The sequence below is a fragment of the Penicillium verrucosum genome, assembly GCF_028828655.1.
Source record: "Penicillium verrucosum strain IBT 35672 chromosome Unknown utg000004l_segment0_segment0, whole genome shotgun sequence".
Taxonomy (NCBI): Eukaryota; Fungi; Ascomycota; class Eurotiomycetes; order Eurotiales; family Aspergillaceae; genus Penicillium; species Penicillium verrucosum.
In genome coordinates, this window is record NW_026643213.1 from 2997685 (window position 1) to 3017981 (window position 20297).

General features: G+C 47.1%; 6 protein-coding genes across 6 annotated transcripts; 3 read left to right on the forward strand and 3 right to left on the reverse strand.

Moving 5' to 3' along the window:
- Window positions 1-611: 611 nt before the first annotated feature.
- N7516_010461 (uncharacterized protein) lies at window positions 612-1364 on the forward strand (the record flags this gene model as incomplete). The annotated part of the gene is made up of 1 exon (XM_057223180.1): window positions 612-1364. The coding sequence occupies one exon, from the start codon at window positions 612-614 to the stop codon at window positions 1362-1364; it is 753 nt and encodes a 250-aa protein (XP_057070401.1).
- Window positions 1365-4445: 3081 nt separating this feature from the next.
- N7516_010462 (ankyrin repeat domain-containing protein) lies at window positions 4446-6692 on the forward strand (the record flags this gene model as incomplete). The annotated part of the gene is made up of 1 exon (XM_057223181.1): window positions 4446-6692. The coding sequence occupies one exon, from the start codon at window positions 4446-4448 to the stop codon at window positions 6690-6692; it is 2247 nt and encodes a 748-aa protein (XP_057070402.1).
- Window positions 6693-8505: 1813 nt separating this feature from the next.
- On the reverse strand, window positions 8506-10202 carry N7516_010463 (uncharacterized protein; the record flags this gene model as incomplete). Its single annotated transcript, XM_057223182.1, has 2 exons — window positions 8506-8702; window positions 8768-10202. The coding sequence occupies 2 exons, from the start codon at window positions 10200-10202 to the stop codon at window positions 8506-8508; spliced, it is 1632 nt and encodes a 543-aa protein (XP_057070403.1).
- Window positions 10203-10932: 730 nt separating this feature from the next.
- N7516_010464 (uncharacterized protein) lies at window positions 10933-11890 on the reverse strand (the record flags this gene model as incomplete). The annotated part of the gene is made up of 3 exons (XM_057223183.1): window positions 10933-11146; window positions 11218-11637; window positions 11736-11890. Coding segments are annotated over 3 exons (789 nt in total), but the record flags the coding sequence as incomplete, so codon positions are not given.
- Window positions 11891-12386: 496 nt separating this feature from the next.
- N7516_010465 (Zn(II)2Cys6 transcription factor domain-containing protein) lies at window positions 12387-15356 on the reverse strand (the record flags this gene model as incomplete). The annotated part of the gene is made up of 6 exons (XM_057223184.1): window positions 12387-12932; window positions 13007-13305; window positions 13355-13585; window positions 13665-14940; window positions 15007-15091; window positions 15154-15356. 6 exons carry the CDS (start codon window positions 15354-15356, stop codon window positions 12387-12389), a joined length of 2640 nt encoding a protein of 879 aa, XP_057070405.1.
- Window positions 15226-19879, forward strand: N7516_010466 (bifunctional urea carboxylase/allophanate hydrolase; the record flags this gene model as incomplete). Its single annotated transcript, XM_057223185.1, has 15 exons — window positions 15226-15371; window positions 15428-15547; window positions 15617-15890; window positions 15950-16670; window positions 16725-17020; window positions 17081-17099; window positions 17169-17390; window positions 17446-17479; window positions 17531-17782; window positions 17853-17955; window positions 18006-18401; window positions 18455-18611; window positions 18673-19102; window positions 19166-19569; window positions 19629-19879. 15 exons carry the CDS (start codon window positions 15226-15228, stop codon window positions 19877-19879), a joined length of 3825 nt encoding a protein of 1274 aa, XP_057070406.1.
- Between the last annotated feature and the right edge of the window lie 418 nt (window positions 19880-20297).

Here is a 20297-nt window from a genome sequence, read left to right on the forward strand (position 1 = left end):
GTGGTAAACTTACTGTATAACATTACGCGTTGCGGGGTCCACTTAAATCGGTCACTCTACACGTTGCACTTCCAAGGTTGTGCCTAGGAGTCGTAACCATGAGATTTCATGATATATGTTATATGTGATTGTAATAGTGAGATATACGTTATTAACGGAGGAGAACTTGGTATATGTGAGCGAGGGCTAAAATCGCCAACATTGATATCCCCAAGCGAGTTTCATATTGATTCGGATTTACGGCCCATTCTGAAATGTTACACGTCGTGAAAGATAAAATAATAATCTTACCTGTCACCGACTGGATTTCTCCCCGGACTGAAAGTTGGTTGGACACGCTGTGCTTGATTTTCTGTGAGACAATCCCCGATCTCCTCTCATCCTCATTTGTCACGTTTCAGCCACCTTACCATCACGTTAAGTTTTAACGACACTTATCGGAGATCGGTTTAAAAATCGAATGTTCGTTCAAAGTCTTTTCAATTACAACATACCCCCACTGTCGAACTGCAACTCACCCGCTATCAGCCTCATCAAATTAGAAGTGCCCCTGATCCCTCGCCATAATTCCATCTGAATCTATTCAGCGCTCTGGGCGCGAGGCTTCGGCCATGTTCACTTCTCCAAACGGCAACGGCACAAATGGGAGTATCGGAAGCCCAGGCGCGTCACGCGACCGCAACTGGTATCAAGTCTCAGTTGACCAAGCTACGGGTCTCCCCGACGTTGACCCGGTCGTGTTGCCCAAGCTCTCGCCTCGCCTCGACGACGCAGAAGATTTCGATGATTGGTACGACGAAGTGGTGAACATTTTAACAGACCGCAACCTGCACCTCTTGATCGACGCAAACTTGCCCCGCCCATCGCGCAGTGATCCTGCCAGACAGCAATGGCACGAGCTTTCGTGCCAAGTCGCCAGATGGCTCGAATTGAGCGTAAGCAACGAGTTCTATCTTGAAATTCGCGCCTACGGAAACGATGTGTACTTGGCGGACGCCTTTATGGCGAATACCAAAAAGCACTTCAGCGGTAAGCATCATAGGGCTCTGAAACCTGCTATGATGAGGTTTCTCAATACCCGACGAGCCGAGTTCGATAACACCAGTGACTTTATTGCTACACTGGAGGATAACTTCTCTGTCGCCAATGGTCGGGGTGCCATGTTTACGCCTTATCTTGCTCTCTGTATCATGCTTCGGGAATTATCCACGGTTTTGGCGCTCGAGGCTTTTATTGATCTTAAAGAAAAAGAGCTGTACGCCGTCAGTGATCCTCAGTTGAACATCACTGAAGCTCGCTTCCACGAAACTTGCAGTACTATCATCAATCATGTGAAGCGAGCAGGCATTGACTCGCTTTCTTAAGAGCTTCCATCATTATCTATGTTCAGCATAACGGTCCAGCGTTTTTGTCAGGATTTTAATGTTTATAATTTCTCATTTTGTGAAAGCTCCATGGATATCATGATTTTTCGATTCAGGGGAATGCCATAACAGAAGATATTTGAGAAAAAAAGCAAAAGATCTTCATTTTCATCTCTGGTAAGAATTGTCAGCCCCTTCTCACCAGAAGACCTGAAATCTACGCCCTACCATTGCGCAGCATATGTTACGATGGTGAGAAGCTATAATATACCTATCAACTATATCGAAAACCAAGACAAGAGCCATCTCGTTGTCGTACTTAAAGATGATCAAGATCTCCCTCATTTGGTTGTGCTTGGCCTAGATCAGCACAGGGAGTGGGTAGATCACACCCTAAACACTTCAAGGTTCTAAGGCAAATCAAGCTGACCGGTCTCCTTCCCAGTTTGTTTTGTCGTCAGGTGATATTTAGTGAGGCAGCATTAAGTTCTCGAAATCTGCCTAGAATATCGTATTATGATTGCGAGGTGAAAGTGATAACGTGTGCCCTGACTAGGGGGTCGAATGAAACACTCATGACCCAGGTCAATATTATCCTTCAAGCGGCAAGCCTCGACTTGACCAAGCAGATTCTCAATAACAATGACAAACTTGACGTTCGTTCCTTCTAAATTTGGAAGCCGTTTATACCTTGAGTCATTACGGCGAGGATGATATGACCGTTTGTGCCTAGAAATGGGATCAGTGCTTACCAACTGTCCAACGTCTTTTTTTATCTTCGTAGTTTTTCTCTTCTAATCCATGCTAGCTAGCAAGGACGCCGACACCTAATGTGCGCTAATCTTGGATTTTTTTAAATCACAAAGTCAAGCCTCGCTTTTTGCTACAGGCTTGTAGACGACATTAAACAATCGGTTTCTATCTCCTCATTTTGCTGATTGTTTGTCTCCTGGTTTATATCATGAGCTAAGAAGACATGTATCTCTTCTAGCTGTTCTCTATCACTGTTCTCTATCAAAGAAGAGTGCATGAAGGGCCCAACGTGATATGGTTGAAGAATTTGCACCAGTAGTCCGTCCAGTCACCCTATCAGCCCTACCTATATAAGTAGGGCCACATCAAAATCCCAGTACTCCAGGTACCGACGACCCTAGTCCGGATCTATAATAGCAACCAATTTCCATCTTCTATTATATTATTCCGAGGCTGGAGATCTAATATGTGCAAACAAGATGGGATGGGATTAGTGAAGCATCCTACTAAGGAAACTTTTGATATGCCGTTTTGGCAAATTCTTTTGATGGACTTCGATGAGAGCCATGTTAAAGTCCACTTAGAATTGAATAGTATTTTCTGGAAACGGTAAAATAGAATGGTTACCTCAGGGGAAGAGGTTATTGTAGAAACTTAAAAAGTGTTGTGTCTCAGAATCATGATTTAGCCAAGTGTGCGGCGGGACACAGCGGCTCATCGGACGAGACCTGGAGCGGTTCAGCAATCGACTAATTTACCCCTGTCTGTCCGCCTCCACCTTAGTCATATTTACTTCTAAGGATCCTTTATACACGTTTTATCTGTTTATAAGTTAAATAAATTAATATTGATCTGTTTACTTATGGAGATTAATTCCGCTGTAAATTAAGGTTTGCATACAATGTGCCGTACTTCTCGAGAAAGAACCGAATTACACACTACTAATAAGAAATAGAAGTTAAAGAGAACTAGATCTCGGAGGTTGATACTATGTAGCTAAAGTGGGCTTAATAGTCTAAGAGGCTTCTTAATTAATTACCAAGCCGGTAGAAGTAATTAAGGTAACTAACTAGTTATCTTCCCCCGCCGGCAGAGAAGGCCTTCGCTACCTTTATAATATGAACGAGAGTATTACCAAAGTACGGGTTATACAAAAGCTAGGGTTATAAAAGACAGTTATTTCCAGAGGATTTCTCAGTTTAGTACATTTAATTGGAGTTTTGATTGAGATATATTTGATTGAAATTAGTATGTTGGGTGAGGTGGCCAGCTCGGTAGTGAGTTACGTGAGTGAGGTCCCGAGGTCGCCTAACCAATCAAATGATCGTTATCCGATGGGGGCCGGTGTGACCCGCCAAACACGTGAGCTCCACAGTGATGGCTGGCTGAGAACACCAAACTTGATAATGCGATATATACTTGTGAAACGAACAAATTCAGAATCCGACTGTGAAATATATACCTTAAGCTCTGGGACGAAGCTAGATTGAGAAGATTCAAATCCGATTTGAAACTATCTCCTCTGTGGGGGTGGGCCAATTAGGGTCATCTACGGAGGAGGGACGGAACAATTAGGGGACAATTATGTTGTAGGAACAATGGTGAGACGTTTTAGTCACTTATTAAGGCTTCAAAAAATCGAGAAAAGTCAATGGGAAGCTAAGCGGGGCGCAGGAGAGCTCCAAACCCAAAAATGTTTCATGGGCGGGATATTGACATGGCTGCGTAGGAGTGGAATGGGGGAGATACGTTCAATTGATCCCAAAGGATGACATTTATCCCACGTGTCCAGGCAACTGTAAATATTTAAAGTTGGGTTGAATGCACCGTTATTCCGATTTGTACATGTTTGTGTTTCAACTTCAGCGATCACCTACATGTAGTCATCTATGTGACTATCTGGAGTCTGGACCCACATTCCATTATCGCACCGAGGCCAAGCGGTAGTCCCCTTTTCAGTCCACCTACGGAGAGGAGATATTGGACAACTTTCTTTATTTTCTGTTTTCTAATGTGTGAAACTATTTCAAGTGTGGGCAAAGCCTCAGGCAGCTGATCCAGTTGAACCATGGGTCTCACATGCACTAATGGAGACAAAGCCATGGTACCACCCCCCTAGATCGAGAGATTGAAAGTACGAAGGTTCCAACCTTGGAAGGTTACTTGGGTAATGTGGCCCCACTGTATAGATGGAGGATTTGGCCCCAAACTTGGCCGGCCCAGATTGCCCCCCATGTTTATCTGGGAAATCTCCACTCTCATTTTTTCCAAGGTTGACTCCTTTATGTATCTCCTTCTCTCTATCTAGGTGAACATCTCACTGCAACCATGCCGGCAAAGCCAGAGGAAACCATCCGCAGCGTCTCGGCTCTTGCCACGCAATTAGGCAACCAGATCTCTGTGCACATGCTAAATTACCTCAGCACAACCAATGACCTCCCCGACGGATTTCGCGAACTTTCCCATACCTTCCTCGACACTTGTCGCATGTTATGGGCTATTGAAGCTGGAGTGACCGAACTAGCCGGCGCCAATCGCGCCCTACCTGATGTTATAATTGAAGAGGTGGAGAAGAAATTCGTCTCCACCTACCGGGACTTCCAACAACTTGACAAGATCATTTTGAAGCTTGTTCAATACGAACATCGCGGGGCACTGGGAAAGCTTCAGCGAGGATGGAATCGGCCAGGCCATGACCTCAATCGCATTCATGAGTCGCTGAAGAAGACCACCGAAACTCTCCAAATTAGTGGTATGGCCTTTCACTGGTCGCTCGGAGACGCCCACCCGGAAGAGTCCGTGGGTATCGGATACGCTGGCCTAGCGGCCGCGCTCGATCGCGTATCTAAAGGCCGCTCTGTGATGGGCATAAACAAGGCCAAGTCTATCGAACCTGAGCGATCCTCATCGAGTCAGCATCAGTCCCCTGATTCAATGCGGTCGACGCCATCTGTGCCACCGAAAGAATCATTTACCGCCTCCCGACTCAACCAAGGCACTCGCCAAGAAGCCGAAATTATCACGGATGACATGTCCTCCGTTCTGTCCTTGAACGGTTTCCTGAGTCCCCAGCCTCGTGAGACCGCGAAAACTCCGTATTTTGATCAGCGGGAACTTACGCACCGGCTGGCCAAACCTAACCCAACAGCTTCTGCTGAGGAGATCAGCCTCAGTCATTCGGGTCACGATGCCGCCAGCATCAAGCTAACGGAGACTCTACTGGCGCACGGCGTAAATCTGAAAGAGGAGACGCGCGATGGCACAACATTACTCATCGACGCGATTCACAAACGCGCACCGCTGCAAGCTATCGAAACCTTGCTTAATTCCGGTTCCGACCCCAATCGCAAAGACGACCACGGCAAGACCGCACTATGCGAAGCTGTGCAAAGTGACCAACCATCTATAGTGACAGTCTTATTAAACAAAGACGCGAATCCGAACTTGCCCGGACCCGAGCACGTCCTCTGGTCCGCTGTCCACCGCCCAGGCTGCTTGCGCATCCTGCTCGCGCGGGGTGCCGATGTAAAAAAGACCCCTGGTCTTATGGAGCAAGCGACAGGTGTTAATAATATCGATTCCGTGCGCGTCCTGCTGCAGGCGGGTATGGACCCGAATTCCAAGAAAGATGGAATATACACACCACTCTGCTCCGCCATCCGCGATGACCGACCCGATATCCTCACCTTGCTTCTCCATCACGGTGCTGACCCGAATGTGATGGCATCTGAGTACCCAGCCTGGAAGTGTATCACGCATAAACGTCTTCATTTCCTCCCGGACTTGGTGGCCGCCGGCGCAGATCTCCGCAAACCACCAGGTATTGTCGAGTGCGCCGTACAGGAAAACTATATGGAGGCTCTACAATGGCTCGTGGGCCAAGGAGGCGTCAATCCAAACGACCGTACTGAGCAAGGCCACACAGCCGTGACCACTGCGATCCGGAAGAACCGTCCAGAAATGCTAGAATGGCTATTGGCAAACGGAGCCGATCCCAACCTACGCGGCAAGGACTGGCCAATATACATGGCGACTCAATCGACGAGCATGCTACGGCTTATTTTGCCCGGTATAACCGATCTTTCGGCACACAAGGGTGTTATGGAGAAAGCAGTGCAGGCCAACCAACTAGAAAACGTCAAACTACTCATCGCAGCTGGCGCCAGCGTAGAGTGGAAAAACGGCGGTGTGTTCTCACCACTGACAACAGCTCTGCGCGAGTGTCACTGGGTTATTGTGCGCTATCTTCTGGACGAGGCTGGTGCGGACCCCAATGCCCCTGGTGAGCATTTGCCACTCGTTAAGGCGATCCGGAGATGTGACGATGGTAACTTTGCTATGATTGAGTTGCTTCTGGAAAGGGGCGCTGATCCTAATACATGTTACCGTGACTGGAATGCGATTATGCAGGCCATTGAGGACCGCGATCTTCGGTTGTTGCAGCTTTTGATTGAGAAGGGTGGTCTGGTTGATGTTTCTCAGAAAGATGAGACTGGTACGACGGTTTTGGATATGGCGAATTCTTCTGGCTGGCCGGAAGGAACTGAGCTTCTTTTGAAGAATGCTCGTCAGTGATAATTTGTTTATATTTGATATCCCTCTTTTGTACAGCTCCAAGGCATTTTCTCTAGAACCCCAAGACTCTATCAACATCCATATTCGCGGTAGTCGGATTAGTCCGTGATCTGCTGGTATCTTATCCACTTGGTGCTCGAATTTCTGAGTGAGAAGTAATTTGAAAACCACAGTGAAACTCTCGATTTGGTGTCTTCGGCCTTGACTATCTGAATAAAAATGTCCTGCGGTATTGCCTTCGCAATTTCAAAATAGCTCAGTTACAAGGTTGGGTTTATCAGGGTAGTCCGAAGAACCGTAGCGTATGCCAGGTATTTCAACAACATATGGCAGCGACCCAAGTATATAATGTACGGAATACGAATGAGGTATTTATCAACCTGTCACTATGTAACTTAAAATCCAGGAAAAAGACGCATATTGTTCATTATCAAAATCAAGTGTGCTCAGCCTCGCAGGGGAAGCCTGTTGTAACTGGGTCCGGCTTTAGTTCTCAAAACCTATATAATTATTATGACTGGAAAGTGCAGATGCTGGCCGACTGCTAACATTGTGGATTGTCGAACTGTGGGAATCAGGCATTGTTTCTACCTTCGGTTGGAAGGAGCGACATCCATGTTTGATCCTGGTCCGTATTACGACGCTTTGATAGAACGGTGGAGATTGGCTGCCTCCAATTTTGGGGGGCGGAGTTCATCGGGAATGTGATGTGCAAACCTCGGCTGGCGCCGCACCATCAATGCCCCGCCTATTAGTTTTTTCGCCTGATTTTTGCCCTGGGGCTCTGGAAACAGGTACACAGGTACAGAGGCACCTAACATAGGAATCTACTATGTGAAGTTGGTTAGGTTTCTCAAACCCAGACTCTTAAGAAATAGTCGTTGGTGGTCACGCACGGATTGGCTTTAATTAGCCCGAGGCTTTTGCTCGACCCTTCCAGACTGTTGTTGCAGATGCCAAGCTAGCTAGTGTCTTTATTTTTTATTTGCTTTTTTATCGAAAGGTCAGTGCGGATCTTCCGGCTCAGTCTAGACGTGCGACGCTATAGTAGCGCCCGACTAATGGCTGTACATAAGCCACACGCCAAATACAATACCCTTCCTTGGCCTCTTATGCATGATTGGTGTATATATATATGTGTGTGCAATTGATTGATACTCCTAGTTATATATAGAAAGACTCTTATATAAAGATATTTCTTACCACCGTATATATCTAAAAGGACTATCAAAAAGACATCACAAGGAGAACTCGGGATTATCTAATGACTGGAATTAAGTCCAAGATCTTCTAAAATTGGTCTAAAACCATGTAACTCAGCCCTTGGCAACATCCATGAAAATGCCTTCCCTTGTCCTGGCACAGCTATGTTTAGCAGTCCCGGCTGCCTGAGGTGATGGTTGATGCCTCAAATATGCACTAACAGCCGAGTCTCCCCCTTCTAAGACCCAACTTAGCCACCTTTCTCGGGGTTTGGTCAATTATCCCGGTTAAGTGTGAGTATCGCCAAGGCCTTTGTTCAAGAGGGCGTTATCCAGGAGGCCGTGCGCGAAGGCTTAGCGCGGGTAAGGCATGAACGATGAATACGAGTTTGAGGAGTGGATTTGTGCGTGGATATAGAGACCGTTGGGTCGGCCACTTACGAACATCAGTTAAACATATAGACAACCAAATCTCATGTTTCCATTTGGAAGTATTACTTTTCCAGTAAGCAACGTGTGAAAAATGACATCTCACATAAAACAAGCTTTGAGTGTCCCGAGCTCGGTCAGATCCCGAGATCGGCATGCCGAAGTACCGAAACACAATAAGCTTAGTGGGCAGCAAGTCCATGAGTCTCAACTAGATTCCAGTAGGATTTAGCAATGGATCTCCGAGCCGACTTTCCAATTTTGATCCATAGCAAACAACCACTCCAGAAAACCATTCCCAACACTGCTATCAGAATAAAAGTATTCTGCAGCCCCATGTTCGTGATCATGGGATTGACCGCGTATGCAAAAGCAAAACCTAGGATAGTATTGTCAGATAACTAAAAAAATATTGATTGATCCTCGCAAGATATTCCAACTCACCAATTGTGTTACGGATCAAAATAACAGTCACAATTGACTCTCCAGCCAGCTCTTTTTGACTGTCAATAATGTAGGTAATGGCTAGGCCAGATCCCATCGGTAGGGTGATGCAAATGAAGGCCATTCCGATGACGACTCCAATCCATGGAATGTGATGGCTTGCCCCGACACCATAAAGAATGCATCCGAGAGGATGAGCGACGAGGGCAATCAAGAACATCCAGAGACGGTCTTCGGGCTCCTTGATACCGTTTCTTCTTCTGGCTAGCTTGATTGCAAGGATGTCACTGAGCCAGCCGCTGAAGTAGCATCCAATCGACACTCCTATCACACTGGCGAAGTAGGTAAGACCGATCTGTTCCGTGGTGAAACTGTAGGGGGTACCGCCTAGAACTTCCGCTAAGGATCCTCCCAGAACATTGTACCAGGCGAGAATACTTCCCACGAGAAGACCGGAAAAGATATTCGTGGGGAAGAATAGAAGACGAAAGGAAAGAAGGATTGATCGGAAGAAGTTGAAGGGCTGAGAAGGGTGTCTTAATCCCCACATCTTCAACTTCTGGGTGTATGTTTTAATCTGGTAAATCTCTTCCACAACGACAGGGGTAATACCGGGATTCTCTGACTCTTTGGATTCGGAGACCCTTTTGAGATCAGTATCAATGGAGGGCTCTAGATCCCCGGTATCTTTGGGGGAAGGAAACATCGGTTCTTGAATATTAACTTGGCGGAAGAACATCGTCTCTTCAAAGCCGAAGAACGTTATAACCGTAAAGCAAAGACAAATAATGGCCAGGATGTATTGTATCCATCTCCAACCGAACCTTTCAGCAACAAAGCCACCGGCGATAGGTGACATAAACGCACCGCACCACAAGGTCCAGTTATAAATACCCATGTGGAAGCCTCGATCGTGGGCAAAGTGGATATCCGCAATGCAGAGCTCGATCAGCGCTTCCTGAGGTGAAATAAAAATTCCAAGAAGAATTCGATTGGCGTACCATTCACCCACGGACTTCATATACGTAGACCAGATCTGCAACAGCGATGAGCCCAGCATTCCAACCAACAGGACCGGGCGACGACCAAAGTCCTGCGCAAGGTTCTGAGTCAACAAGGTGCCCCATCCCATGAAGAGATAGAGGAGGCCATTCCCCGTGCTGAGATCTGCCACAGAGATACCTGTGTCTTCCGAGATCAGGAGATAGGAGGATGACAGACCACTGATGAGAGCGGCGGCGAAGAAGCACCAGGCCATTTGGCAGGTGCTGCTCAGGAATTTCCGGCATCGGGACCAATTGAGAGGGTCATCAGGGTGAGAGCTTGGGAGAGGGATCAGGACGATATCCTGTTGCTCTTTATTGTGTCTCAGGCGCAGGGTGTGGTCTACATCCACCTGCTGGACCGTTCCGGGAATGGGAAGAGCATCGTCCATCTTTGCTTCACTCAAGACTACTCAGCTCTCTAGGGGTACTGGGTATGTATATTTCTGCGGTACTTTGTTTCGATTGGGGTATAAACTCGAGTTCAAATATAAAAACAAGAAATGGTCGCTTTTAATAGGTTTGTCTTATCTGACTTCTCCAACTCTATAAGATACAGCATTCAATTAACTAGTACACAGGTTTTCGGAAATGCCTTATCATACACGGCTGGAGAACGAGGATTAAAATGAACTAACACTAACCGATGGTGGCTTTTGTTGAAACCCAACTGATTGTATTACTGAAAGGGAAAGCCGCCAAGTGATACCCCCGCACCGTATGGCCGATCCACTCCCTTTTCCATTTAACGTTATCACTCTAAATATGGGTCTCAGTGGTCGACGAGTGTAGAGTTGGCTACTGATTGGAGTCGAGTTCAAATGTCGAGATAGGAAGTTGAGAGAGCGTATCCAGTCGGATTCTCCATTTTCGATTCGACTCCAAATGACGTCGATCGGTATCCGACCTATAGCCAATCAGCATCCATTGTGAGCTATTTGGGGTCACTTTAGTTGGAGTAGTTGGGGTTCTCAACAACCATTCTCCAATTATTTACACCAGTTGGCTTATCAACGGAAAAGGATGAACAGAATGATACATTTGTAGAAAGACGTTGATCTCAGCACAATAGTCTTTTCAACTCAGTAACCGTAAAATAAAGTTCATTTCTGTATATATCCTTTACTTGTTGGGGAAGTAAGCCTTGTTAAACGTGTCGACAGCGACTCTTGTCTCCTTCACCAACTCCAAGCACCCGGGAACGTCGGAATGGCAGCATATGGAAATGGGATAATCCTTGACGGGTAGTCCACAGGTCGATCCATCGATTGCAGGAGCAGTGCATGTTTCCATCTGCTGTGTTACGCGTCTTCGGACCTCGGCAAGATCCCAAGCCCTGCAACAATGAAAGCAAGACAGAATTAGCACATAATAAGAAGAACCAGAAGACAAAAATGAATGACTTACTTCTTTTTGCGCTCGATCAGGAGAGAAGCATCGGCATTGTACTTGACATCCGCATAAAGCTCTGCGACGAACTCCAGTCCTAAATCTCTGGCGGCTTGTTCCATACAAGTACCTGGAAGCCCGAACACCTTGACACCCTTGGGGATGCCTTTGAAGACGGCCTTGGAAGTCTCGTAGTCTCTGCAGCACATACCATAGAGCATCCCGTGGGGCTTGACGTGGTGAAGGGGTACTCCCTCCTGGTCTAAGAACCCCTTGAGTGCTCCAACCTGGTAAATAGTAATTGCAGTAAGTTCGTCCGTGGAAAGTTTCATTTCACGACGGCCAAAGCCCTGGAGATCTGGCAGGCCGGGGTGTGCTCCAATTTTCACACCGTGCTCCTTGCAGCTGCGGACGGTTTCCATCATTATGAGGGGGTCACTACCAATAGAAAGATGTGTGAGTTGTCATTTCCGTCATATTTCCAACCGACTGGCAGGCACAATTTAGGCGTCGGACAGAAGAAGGAAAGGACATACGAGGCATGAAATCCACAAGCAATATTGGCGTGGTCAATGAATGGAAGCAAGTCTTCATCTGAAGTGATTGTCCAATTTCCAAACCCCTCTCCGAGATCGACGTTGATCAGGGCTTTGTGCTTTATAGGTCCCATAACTGCAGCTGGAAAGTGGTGCTCTATTGGTGGGTGATATTGGAAATATGAGAGTGGGATCTTTGAAAGGATTTCTCTCAAGTCCTTCAATTTTTGTAATTTTTGTAATTCGGGTTGGGTTTAGGAAGGAGGAAAAGATGAAGAATAAAAAGAAAAAAGACATAAATCGAGTCAGTTCGGATGTTGCTTAGCTTGTGCTCGTTGATCCGTAGGTCCACCTTTTGGAGACTCGGCTCGGAATCAAACCGCTTTCCTGTATTATCCGAACTAAATTAACCCAAGACCTTCGATTTGTTTTTAAGTCAAGGATCGACAAAATATACGATCGAATAAGACGTCATACAATATTTGCCTGCGACTAAACACACCTTTTTAATTGGCATTTTAAAATCTTAGGAGTGGGCAAAGGTAAGTTAATCAAAAGCATGAGGGGCCTATTATGGTACGATAGAACCAAATTACATCTTAGCTATATACAAGTAGCTATCCCTGTTTCCTAGCAATGCGAAATCAAGGCTCAATGAGTTGGCCCAACACTTTCAAAAATACCATCGGCGAAATCGTTTGAAAGCAGGGGATCACTTCCACTTCCACCCACAAGCCCCAAAGTTGGAAACCAAGGCATGCAATTGAGATTGACCTGAGAAAATTGATCATCCCACCATGCTGAGCACGCATCGAACTGCGTGTCATATTTAGCATCAAGCGAATTGGACTGGTTGAGATCCAATATATTATTGTTGGGTTCAAGATTAGCTCGAGCCTGTATATTTTGAGGGGAGGATTGTACTGTCGATGGGTGTGTTACTTGAGGGGCATGAGAGGCGTCTGCTTGGTCTTTTGACAGAGTTGCTAGCGATGAGAGTCTCGTGGATGATGCTTTCGGTATGGTTGGTTGGGATAAGCGCGTCTGCAGTCTACCAGCGAGGTTTTCGAGAAGATCGCCCCAGCGCGTACTCAAGTGTGTATCATCCACTGCGGAGTTACGAAGACCAACAGCGACTCGCCGAACCAGATCAAGGGACATTGGTACGTCGATCTCGCTAATTCCCGCCGCGCAGCACTGATACCACGATTTAGGATAGTGAAACAGAGAAAGGATTGCCTAAATGACGATGATGGAGGAGAGCCACTTACCTTGAGAAGAATCAAAGCCGAACCGAGAATCCTGGAGTATGATCGTACAGGAATATACGTTAAACTTCCATGCGGAAGTAGATCGGCGAGCACCGTTCTTAGTATAGTCCGGGAAGCCCTGACAGTTTCTCTTAGATACTTATCCTCTTCCGGTAGAGTACCTTGTGAGTGTCTCTCTAGTCTGGAACTTGAGTCATCGCGGCAATTTCGGCTGATTACAGCTTGCAAAGCGAGGCCGAAAATACAGAGTTGTGCATACTCGTACTCAATGCTCAGGATATATCGCGTTTGTTTCGCCACTACACTGAAATTAGGGTTGATTCACAAAGCTTCGGGGTTGATACATACACTTGGCATGATCGAACTCGACAATTGATTCGTTTAGAAGTGGCTCGAGGCCGCTAACAATCCGAAGGTATTGTCCGTTGCGAATAATTTCTCCCGTATATTTGGGTGACACAAAGAGAAGGTCGTTTGCATTCTGCATAATAGTTGCGACGCGCATCCAGCATTCTGTTGCATCATCATTCCTTATGCCTGGGCTTTTTGTGGGGGTGCATTGCGCCGGATTTCTTCGTCCTACCGTATTCAAAACTATTTATTAGTTTTAATCTTTCAAAATTCCGGCATAGGATGCGTTTGTCCAGGGGGTGTCTACCTGGTCGACCTGGCTGTAGCGTCGCATAAACCCATATCAAGCACCGTATACGGTGAAATCTCTCTTGGTCACGAGTGATCTTCAGATGGTCGTTTCTGATTTCATCTTGACCAAATGAATTATCATCACAAAAAATCCCCATCTCGGTTGCCAGCATCAAAACTGTGGAAAGCATAGAGTGGCATAGGCGATCTGATCGAGCAAGCCAATCATGCCCGGACCCGGGCCCGTAATATCCAGTTGTACTAGCACTTTTGCGCGGTCGCTTCGGCTCAGGGAGCACGATTGACGACGTATCCTCATCTGGGGGCGGAAAGTGGAGAGCCCGAGGATGCCAATCCAACAACAGCAACAAAGCCTCGCATGTCCCTAACGTCCGGAACCCATGTGACCAACTGTCCATATGTGTCGGTCGTGGGCCTCTCCCACCAAGAAAAGGGTCTTTTAGAGAAACAAATTCACCTACGAACAGGTCCTCTGACCAAAACAATCGGGAAATCATTCCCTGTAGATATCTCCAAATTCGATCATGAACAATATAGGAACGTGCGACCGCAGCCGGTCCTGTCCACTTTCGGTAACGCGATCCAATCATCAACATCGCGATAGTCAATACGGGCTCCTCCTCGATCAGCGTCGCGTGCTGGGAATGACTGCGAAAGTATTCCGGTACAACGGGCGAGAAGGCTGAGTGCAAGTTGTAAAAATGATCGACCATGTCTAGCGCTTCCTCTGCTGTGAAAAGTCCACCGCGGACAAAACGGACGTTGGACCAAGCGCGAAGAGCCTCAGCGGTGCCTTTGTTGGTGGCGGTGTCTGTATGAATCCCCAGAGCTGTGCCAGTGGGATTTGGCCTGGCACCTTGGGGATGATTAGACGACGTTGAGCCATCGGCTGACTCCTTTCGAGCCTCACTGTGCTCACAAGCCTCTGATAGCAATGTCAATGCGTCATGATACGTTCGGGGGTGACCCTCGAGCAAAGCAGCTGCAGCACGTCCATCTTCCGGGAAGGGTTGGCTCTCTTCTTCTACAGCAGGAGGTAGAGTGCCGTGAGACACTGCGAAGTCAGGAACACCAGTCGTGTGTTGCGGTCTGGGTTCTCGATCAAGAGGTGATTCCGCTCTCCGCTTTGTGGAAGCAGTCTTTCTTATCCTCGATGCGGCAAAAAAACATTGTTTGCTCTCTCTCCGACATCGCGCACAAGGTGGTTTATTCGGACAATCGGCCGATCCTAACTCACAACGCACTTTTTTCTCCCTGCAAGGCTCACAAGCCTGGGTACAGCGTCAGGAATGATCGGCTACCAAATGCGGGGAGTTGAGGGGTCAAGGCCCACATACCTGGTACACCCGTTTGTGTTCTCTCGCAGAAGACATTAAAGGCGAAAGATAAGCCAAATGATCCGATCCGGGGATATCCAGGTTCCTTTATGAAGGAGTCCCCGAGATAACCGGTGGTTTCCAGCCAGTCGGATGAACGTCAATTACCCCAACGCTTGGCGTTTCACGTTGGAGACTTGGAGACTGCGATAAGCTTGTCTGGGGGTGGACCTCGGCCGAATGGAATTGGATATACTAATATCTACTTGGAAATCTACTTGGAAATTCCCAGAAGTCGGCATCAATACTGTCGCAATGGAGAAATTGAAGACTTTACTGATCGCAAATCGCGGTGAGATCGCCGTTCGCATCATCAAAACAGCCAAGTAAGCAAAGTGCCCATTGTCAAAAGCAGCTACAGCTAACCCTTCGTCTTCAATAGGGAGCTAGGTATCCGTACGATCGCAATATACACAGCCGCCGACGCAACCTCAACCCATATTCAGGCGGCAGATGAGGCTGTCCTACTACCTGGTGACGATTCTACCGCATACATCAACGGGTTTGTCCCCTGTTACTTCCAAAATGATTGCGCTACGAACCCGCAGCTGAAACGATAATGAATCAATAGAAATTCCATCATCGACATCGCTCGTTCCAATCAAGTCGATGCGATTATCCCAGGCTATGGATTCCTATCGGAGAATGTGGAATTTGCTCAAGCTATCGCCAATGCCGGGATGGTTTTTGTAGGCCCTCGGTCCGAAGCCATTGAAGCGTTCGGGCTGAAACATCGCGCTCGTGAGATCGCTGTGGCAGCAGGTGTCCCAATTGTTCCCGGGACGCAGGGACTACTCGTCACAGAAGATGAGGCAGTGGAAGCGGCAAATGAATTAGGATACCCTGTACTCCTCCCTGTCACTTTTCGCAGCTAAAAAGACCTACTAACCATAATTTATTATAGGTCATGCTAAAAGCCACAGGTGGCGGTGGTGGTATGGGCCTGATGATATGCAAATCAGTGGAAGAGGTCAGAGAGTCTTTGACGCAAGTCCGCTCCCGAGGAGAAACTTTGTTCAAGAATTCCGGCGTCTTTATGGAGCGTTACTATCCAGAGAGTCATCATATCGAGGTACAGGTTTTTGGTAATGGTCTGGGAGATGCAATGCATATCGGAGAGCGAGAGTGCTCAATTCAACGCCGTCATCAAAAGGTTATCGAAGAGTGCCCCAGCCCGTTCGTGGAAAAGCACCCAGGTCTCCGTGAGAGGCTCACCTCTGCGGCGGTCGCTTTAACCAAATCAATTTGCTACGGATCTGCAGGCACCGTCGAATACTTAGTTGATGACGTATCGGGAGATTTCTTCTTTCTGGAAATGAACACTCGCCTGCAAGTCGAGCACGGTATCACCGAGCTCTGTTACAACCTTGATATTGTGAAGCTTATGCTTCAACAAGCTGATCGGGAGTTGTGCAATCTCGGAGGTCTGGACAAGGACTATCTGGAATCTTTGCAACCAGACAAGCCTGAAGGCTGTGCGATTGAAGCTCGCGTGTATGCAGAGAACCCTGCTCGAAACTACTCTCCATCCCCTGGATTGCTTCAACATGTTGAATGGAAAGAGACGATCGGCACTCGAATTGACACGTGGGTCGCTACTGGGACTCGAGTTTCCACATATTACGGTCTGTTATCTCATTCATGTCATATGAAGACATAGGCTGACTCGGCAACCGTAGACCCTATGATCGCAAAGGTCATGGTACATGATTCCAACCGGACAGCCGCTATTGAGAAATTGGGTGATGTTTTGTCGCACTCAACAATCTGTGGACCACCGACAAATTTGGACTTTTTAAACGCCATCATTGACTCCAATAAATTCCGCACAGGGGATACATTGACCAACTTTTTAACCAATTTCGAGTTCACTCCGGCTGCCATCGACGTCATATCACCAGGTTTGTATACAACAATACAGGACTATCCAGGACGTCCAACTGCTGGGCGTGGAATTCCGCAAGCAGGACCAATGGTGAGCTAGACTCCCTGAGGCTTAAAATAACTAATGCATCGGCTGACATATAGATACCAGGACCCTTTGGCATTCCAAGGTATGGCCCTCATGTAAACTTTGTGTTTTTATACGTGCGTAGAGTTCTAACAATATATCCTGCTTGCAGTTGCCAACATTTTGGTTGGGAATCATTCCGGCACCGAAGGCCTAGAGATCACATTGAAAGGACCAGAACTGCGTTTCCTAGCTCCAGCATGCATCTCTGTCTGTGGTGCTCCAATGGACATGACACTTGACGGGGCCGACGTTCCAATGTGGACACGACTCTATATCAAACGTGGTCAAATGCTATCAATTGGAAAGCTGAATGGATCCGGAGGATGCCGAGGTATGACATTCGCTATATTTACCATTCTTGGTTTAGTCTTCTAACTTGCTGATAGCATATCTCGCTGTTCTTGGGGGATTCCCGGCAATGTGAGCTATAAATCAATCATTCTTCTCGACTCCAGAGCTAACTATATGCAGTGCGCCATACTTTGGGTCAAAATCAACATCGCCTCTACTTGCGATTGGTGGGTATCAAGGAAGACCGCTCGCTCCAGGTGATATGTTGGCCATTGCAAAGCTCAATGCAGATGGAGCAGAGCCCGAGGTCTCATTGCCCGCCCATTTGCGTCCCATATACTCCAACCACTGGGAGATTGATGCTATGGTTGGGCCATACGATGAGGGCTATATTGTATCTGAAGATATTGACATGATCTATAACACAGTCTGGTATGTTAAACCAGTAGACGAAAGGAGGTAAAGGAGGTATTATAAGGCACTTCTAACTGTTTGACTCCAGGGATGTCTCACATAATGCCACAAGAGGTGGCATTCGTCTTGTGGGACCTACTCCTAGATGGGCAAGGGAAGATGGGGGCGAGGGTGGGCAGCACCCTAGCAACGTTATTGAATATGGATACCCCAACGGGACATTGAACTGGACTGGAGACAGGCAAGTCCCGATGGCAAATTTCTTGACATTAATCCTACTAGCTCAGCTGACCATTTCAGTCCTTGCATCTTCCCCGTTGACGCCCCTGATCTTGGCGGCTTCATTTCCTCTACGACGATTGTGAAAGCCAGTCTATGGTGTATGGGTCAACTGAAATCTGGCGACACTATTCAATACCGCAGAGTATCATTGAAAGATGCTCTTCGTGCTCGTTCTGAATTGGAACAGTTTACGGAAAGTGTTTCCGCACTCGTTGCCGGCCAGTGTAATATGGATTCCATCCAGCCAATCTTCCCTTCCAAGTTACGAGAGTCGACTGTTTCTGGAAACTGGGGAAAGGCGTTGATTTACCAAACTGAAGTGATTGAAGGTGGGATTTCCATGACATTTAGACAGGTAAGCGATCTTTCAGGTTACTATAATCACCAAATTCTAACTGCCGCTGGCAGGGTGGGGATGAGTTCTTGTTGGTCGAGTTCGGCGATGGAAAATTTAATCTTAATCATCGCTGCAGTGTGACAGCATTGGACCGGGCTTTCAAGGAGTCTCAAGCGTCTGATGAAGCTTTGAGACGGGCAATCTACAAGACCACCGGATGCTGCAATTGTGAGTTTCCTTCCTTCCGCAGTGTTGTTTTTAACTTGGACTAATGATCGATGAACCAAAGCGCTCCTGATCCACTACGATGGTCTGAAGCTCCCCCAAGACAACCTTGTCAACCTTTTGGTATCGTTGCAAAAAGCCGTTGGAGATCTCAGCAGCTCAAAAGTCCCAAGCCGAAAGTTCCGTCTTCCCATCTGCTTCGAAAGCCCGGCTCAACAAGAAGCCGTCCAGCGATACATCGAGACACAAAGACCACATGCACCATTCTTACCCAATAACATGGACTTCGTGGCTAATATAAATGGGGTTACGTATGATGAACTGATCGATATTTTCCTTTCGGTCGAGTTCATGGCGATTTGTGTCGGGTTCTTCTGTGGCGATACCATTTGTCTGCCAGTTGATCCCCGCTATCGCTTGATATGCCCCAAACAGAACCCTAGCCGGGTGTACACCCCAGAAGGTAGTGTCAGCTGGGGTGGATCATGCATGAAGTAAGCTTTCTTTATCCATAGATCCTACTAAAGTTGGCGAAACTAACATGCTACTTTTAACAGCATCTATCCCGTTGATTCCCCTGGAGGGTACCAGATGACAGGCCAAACTATTCCATGTTTCGACCAATTGGGAGTCAAACCAGACTTCTCGGCAAGTCAGCCAGGTCTGTTCCGCGACTTCGATCAGATTACCTTCTATCGAGTGGGAAAGGAAGAGCTTGAGCGTGATATGGCGCGCTTCCGGTCTGGTTGTTACAAATTCCAGTACGAAGATGCCATTTTCGATATGAGCAACCACAACCGTCTACTTGGGGAAACTAGAGATGAAGTAGCGGAATTTAAGTCTCGCCAAGCTACGGCACAGGTAAAAATGTTAGCCCTGGAAAAGGAATCAATGGACAGATGGATAGCCGAGAAAGCGCAAAACCACGTTCCCGTTGATGAAATTGCGCTCCTGAGGGAAGGTCAGCTTCAAATTTCCCAAATGATTCAGCATTCTAGCATACTGACAGAAGATCACCAGACCCTGACATTCTAACATTGTATGCTCCGCTCGATGCAAACGTGTGGAAGGTCAACTTTGCAGATGGTAGTGTTATCCGCTCTGCTCAAGTTGTTGTCATACTAGAGGCAATGAAGATGGAAATCTCCGTCTCCTACGATGGGGACAAGAGAGATGGCATTGATGAGTCTTTCACGATTGAGAAAGTACTCGTCCAACCAGGCGACACCGTTCGGGCCGGAGATGCGCTGGTATTTTTGAGAAAGGTTTGAGGTTTGTTTCTATAAGTCTAGTGTTTTCCGTCCGATTAGCTGTTGAGTATATATAAAGATAATATAAAGTTATATGGGATTGTTAGATCGAAGGTTGTATATAAATAGGAAAGTTCTCTGCACAGTTGATGCATTTTACCGTCTTCAGTTTTTTTTTATCCTGTACGAGATGGAGGAAGCCCACAAGGGAAAAAAAGACAGTTAAACAAATAGAACAAAAAACAAAAAAACATACAACAGCATGTCTAAGGTGGTGGTCACCCAACGCCCACGGTTCGGGCATAGGCGGCTCGCCGCTCTATTTAGGGCACTCAGGGCAGATATTCAGCCCGTACAGGAAAAGGTACATTTACCATCATGACCAAAAAAGCTACAAATAATCGTGGCACGGCCCACCACCACCTAACCGGCGTTGGTG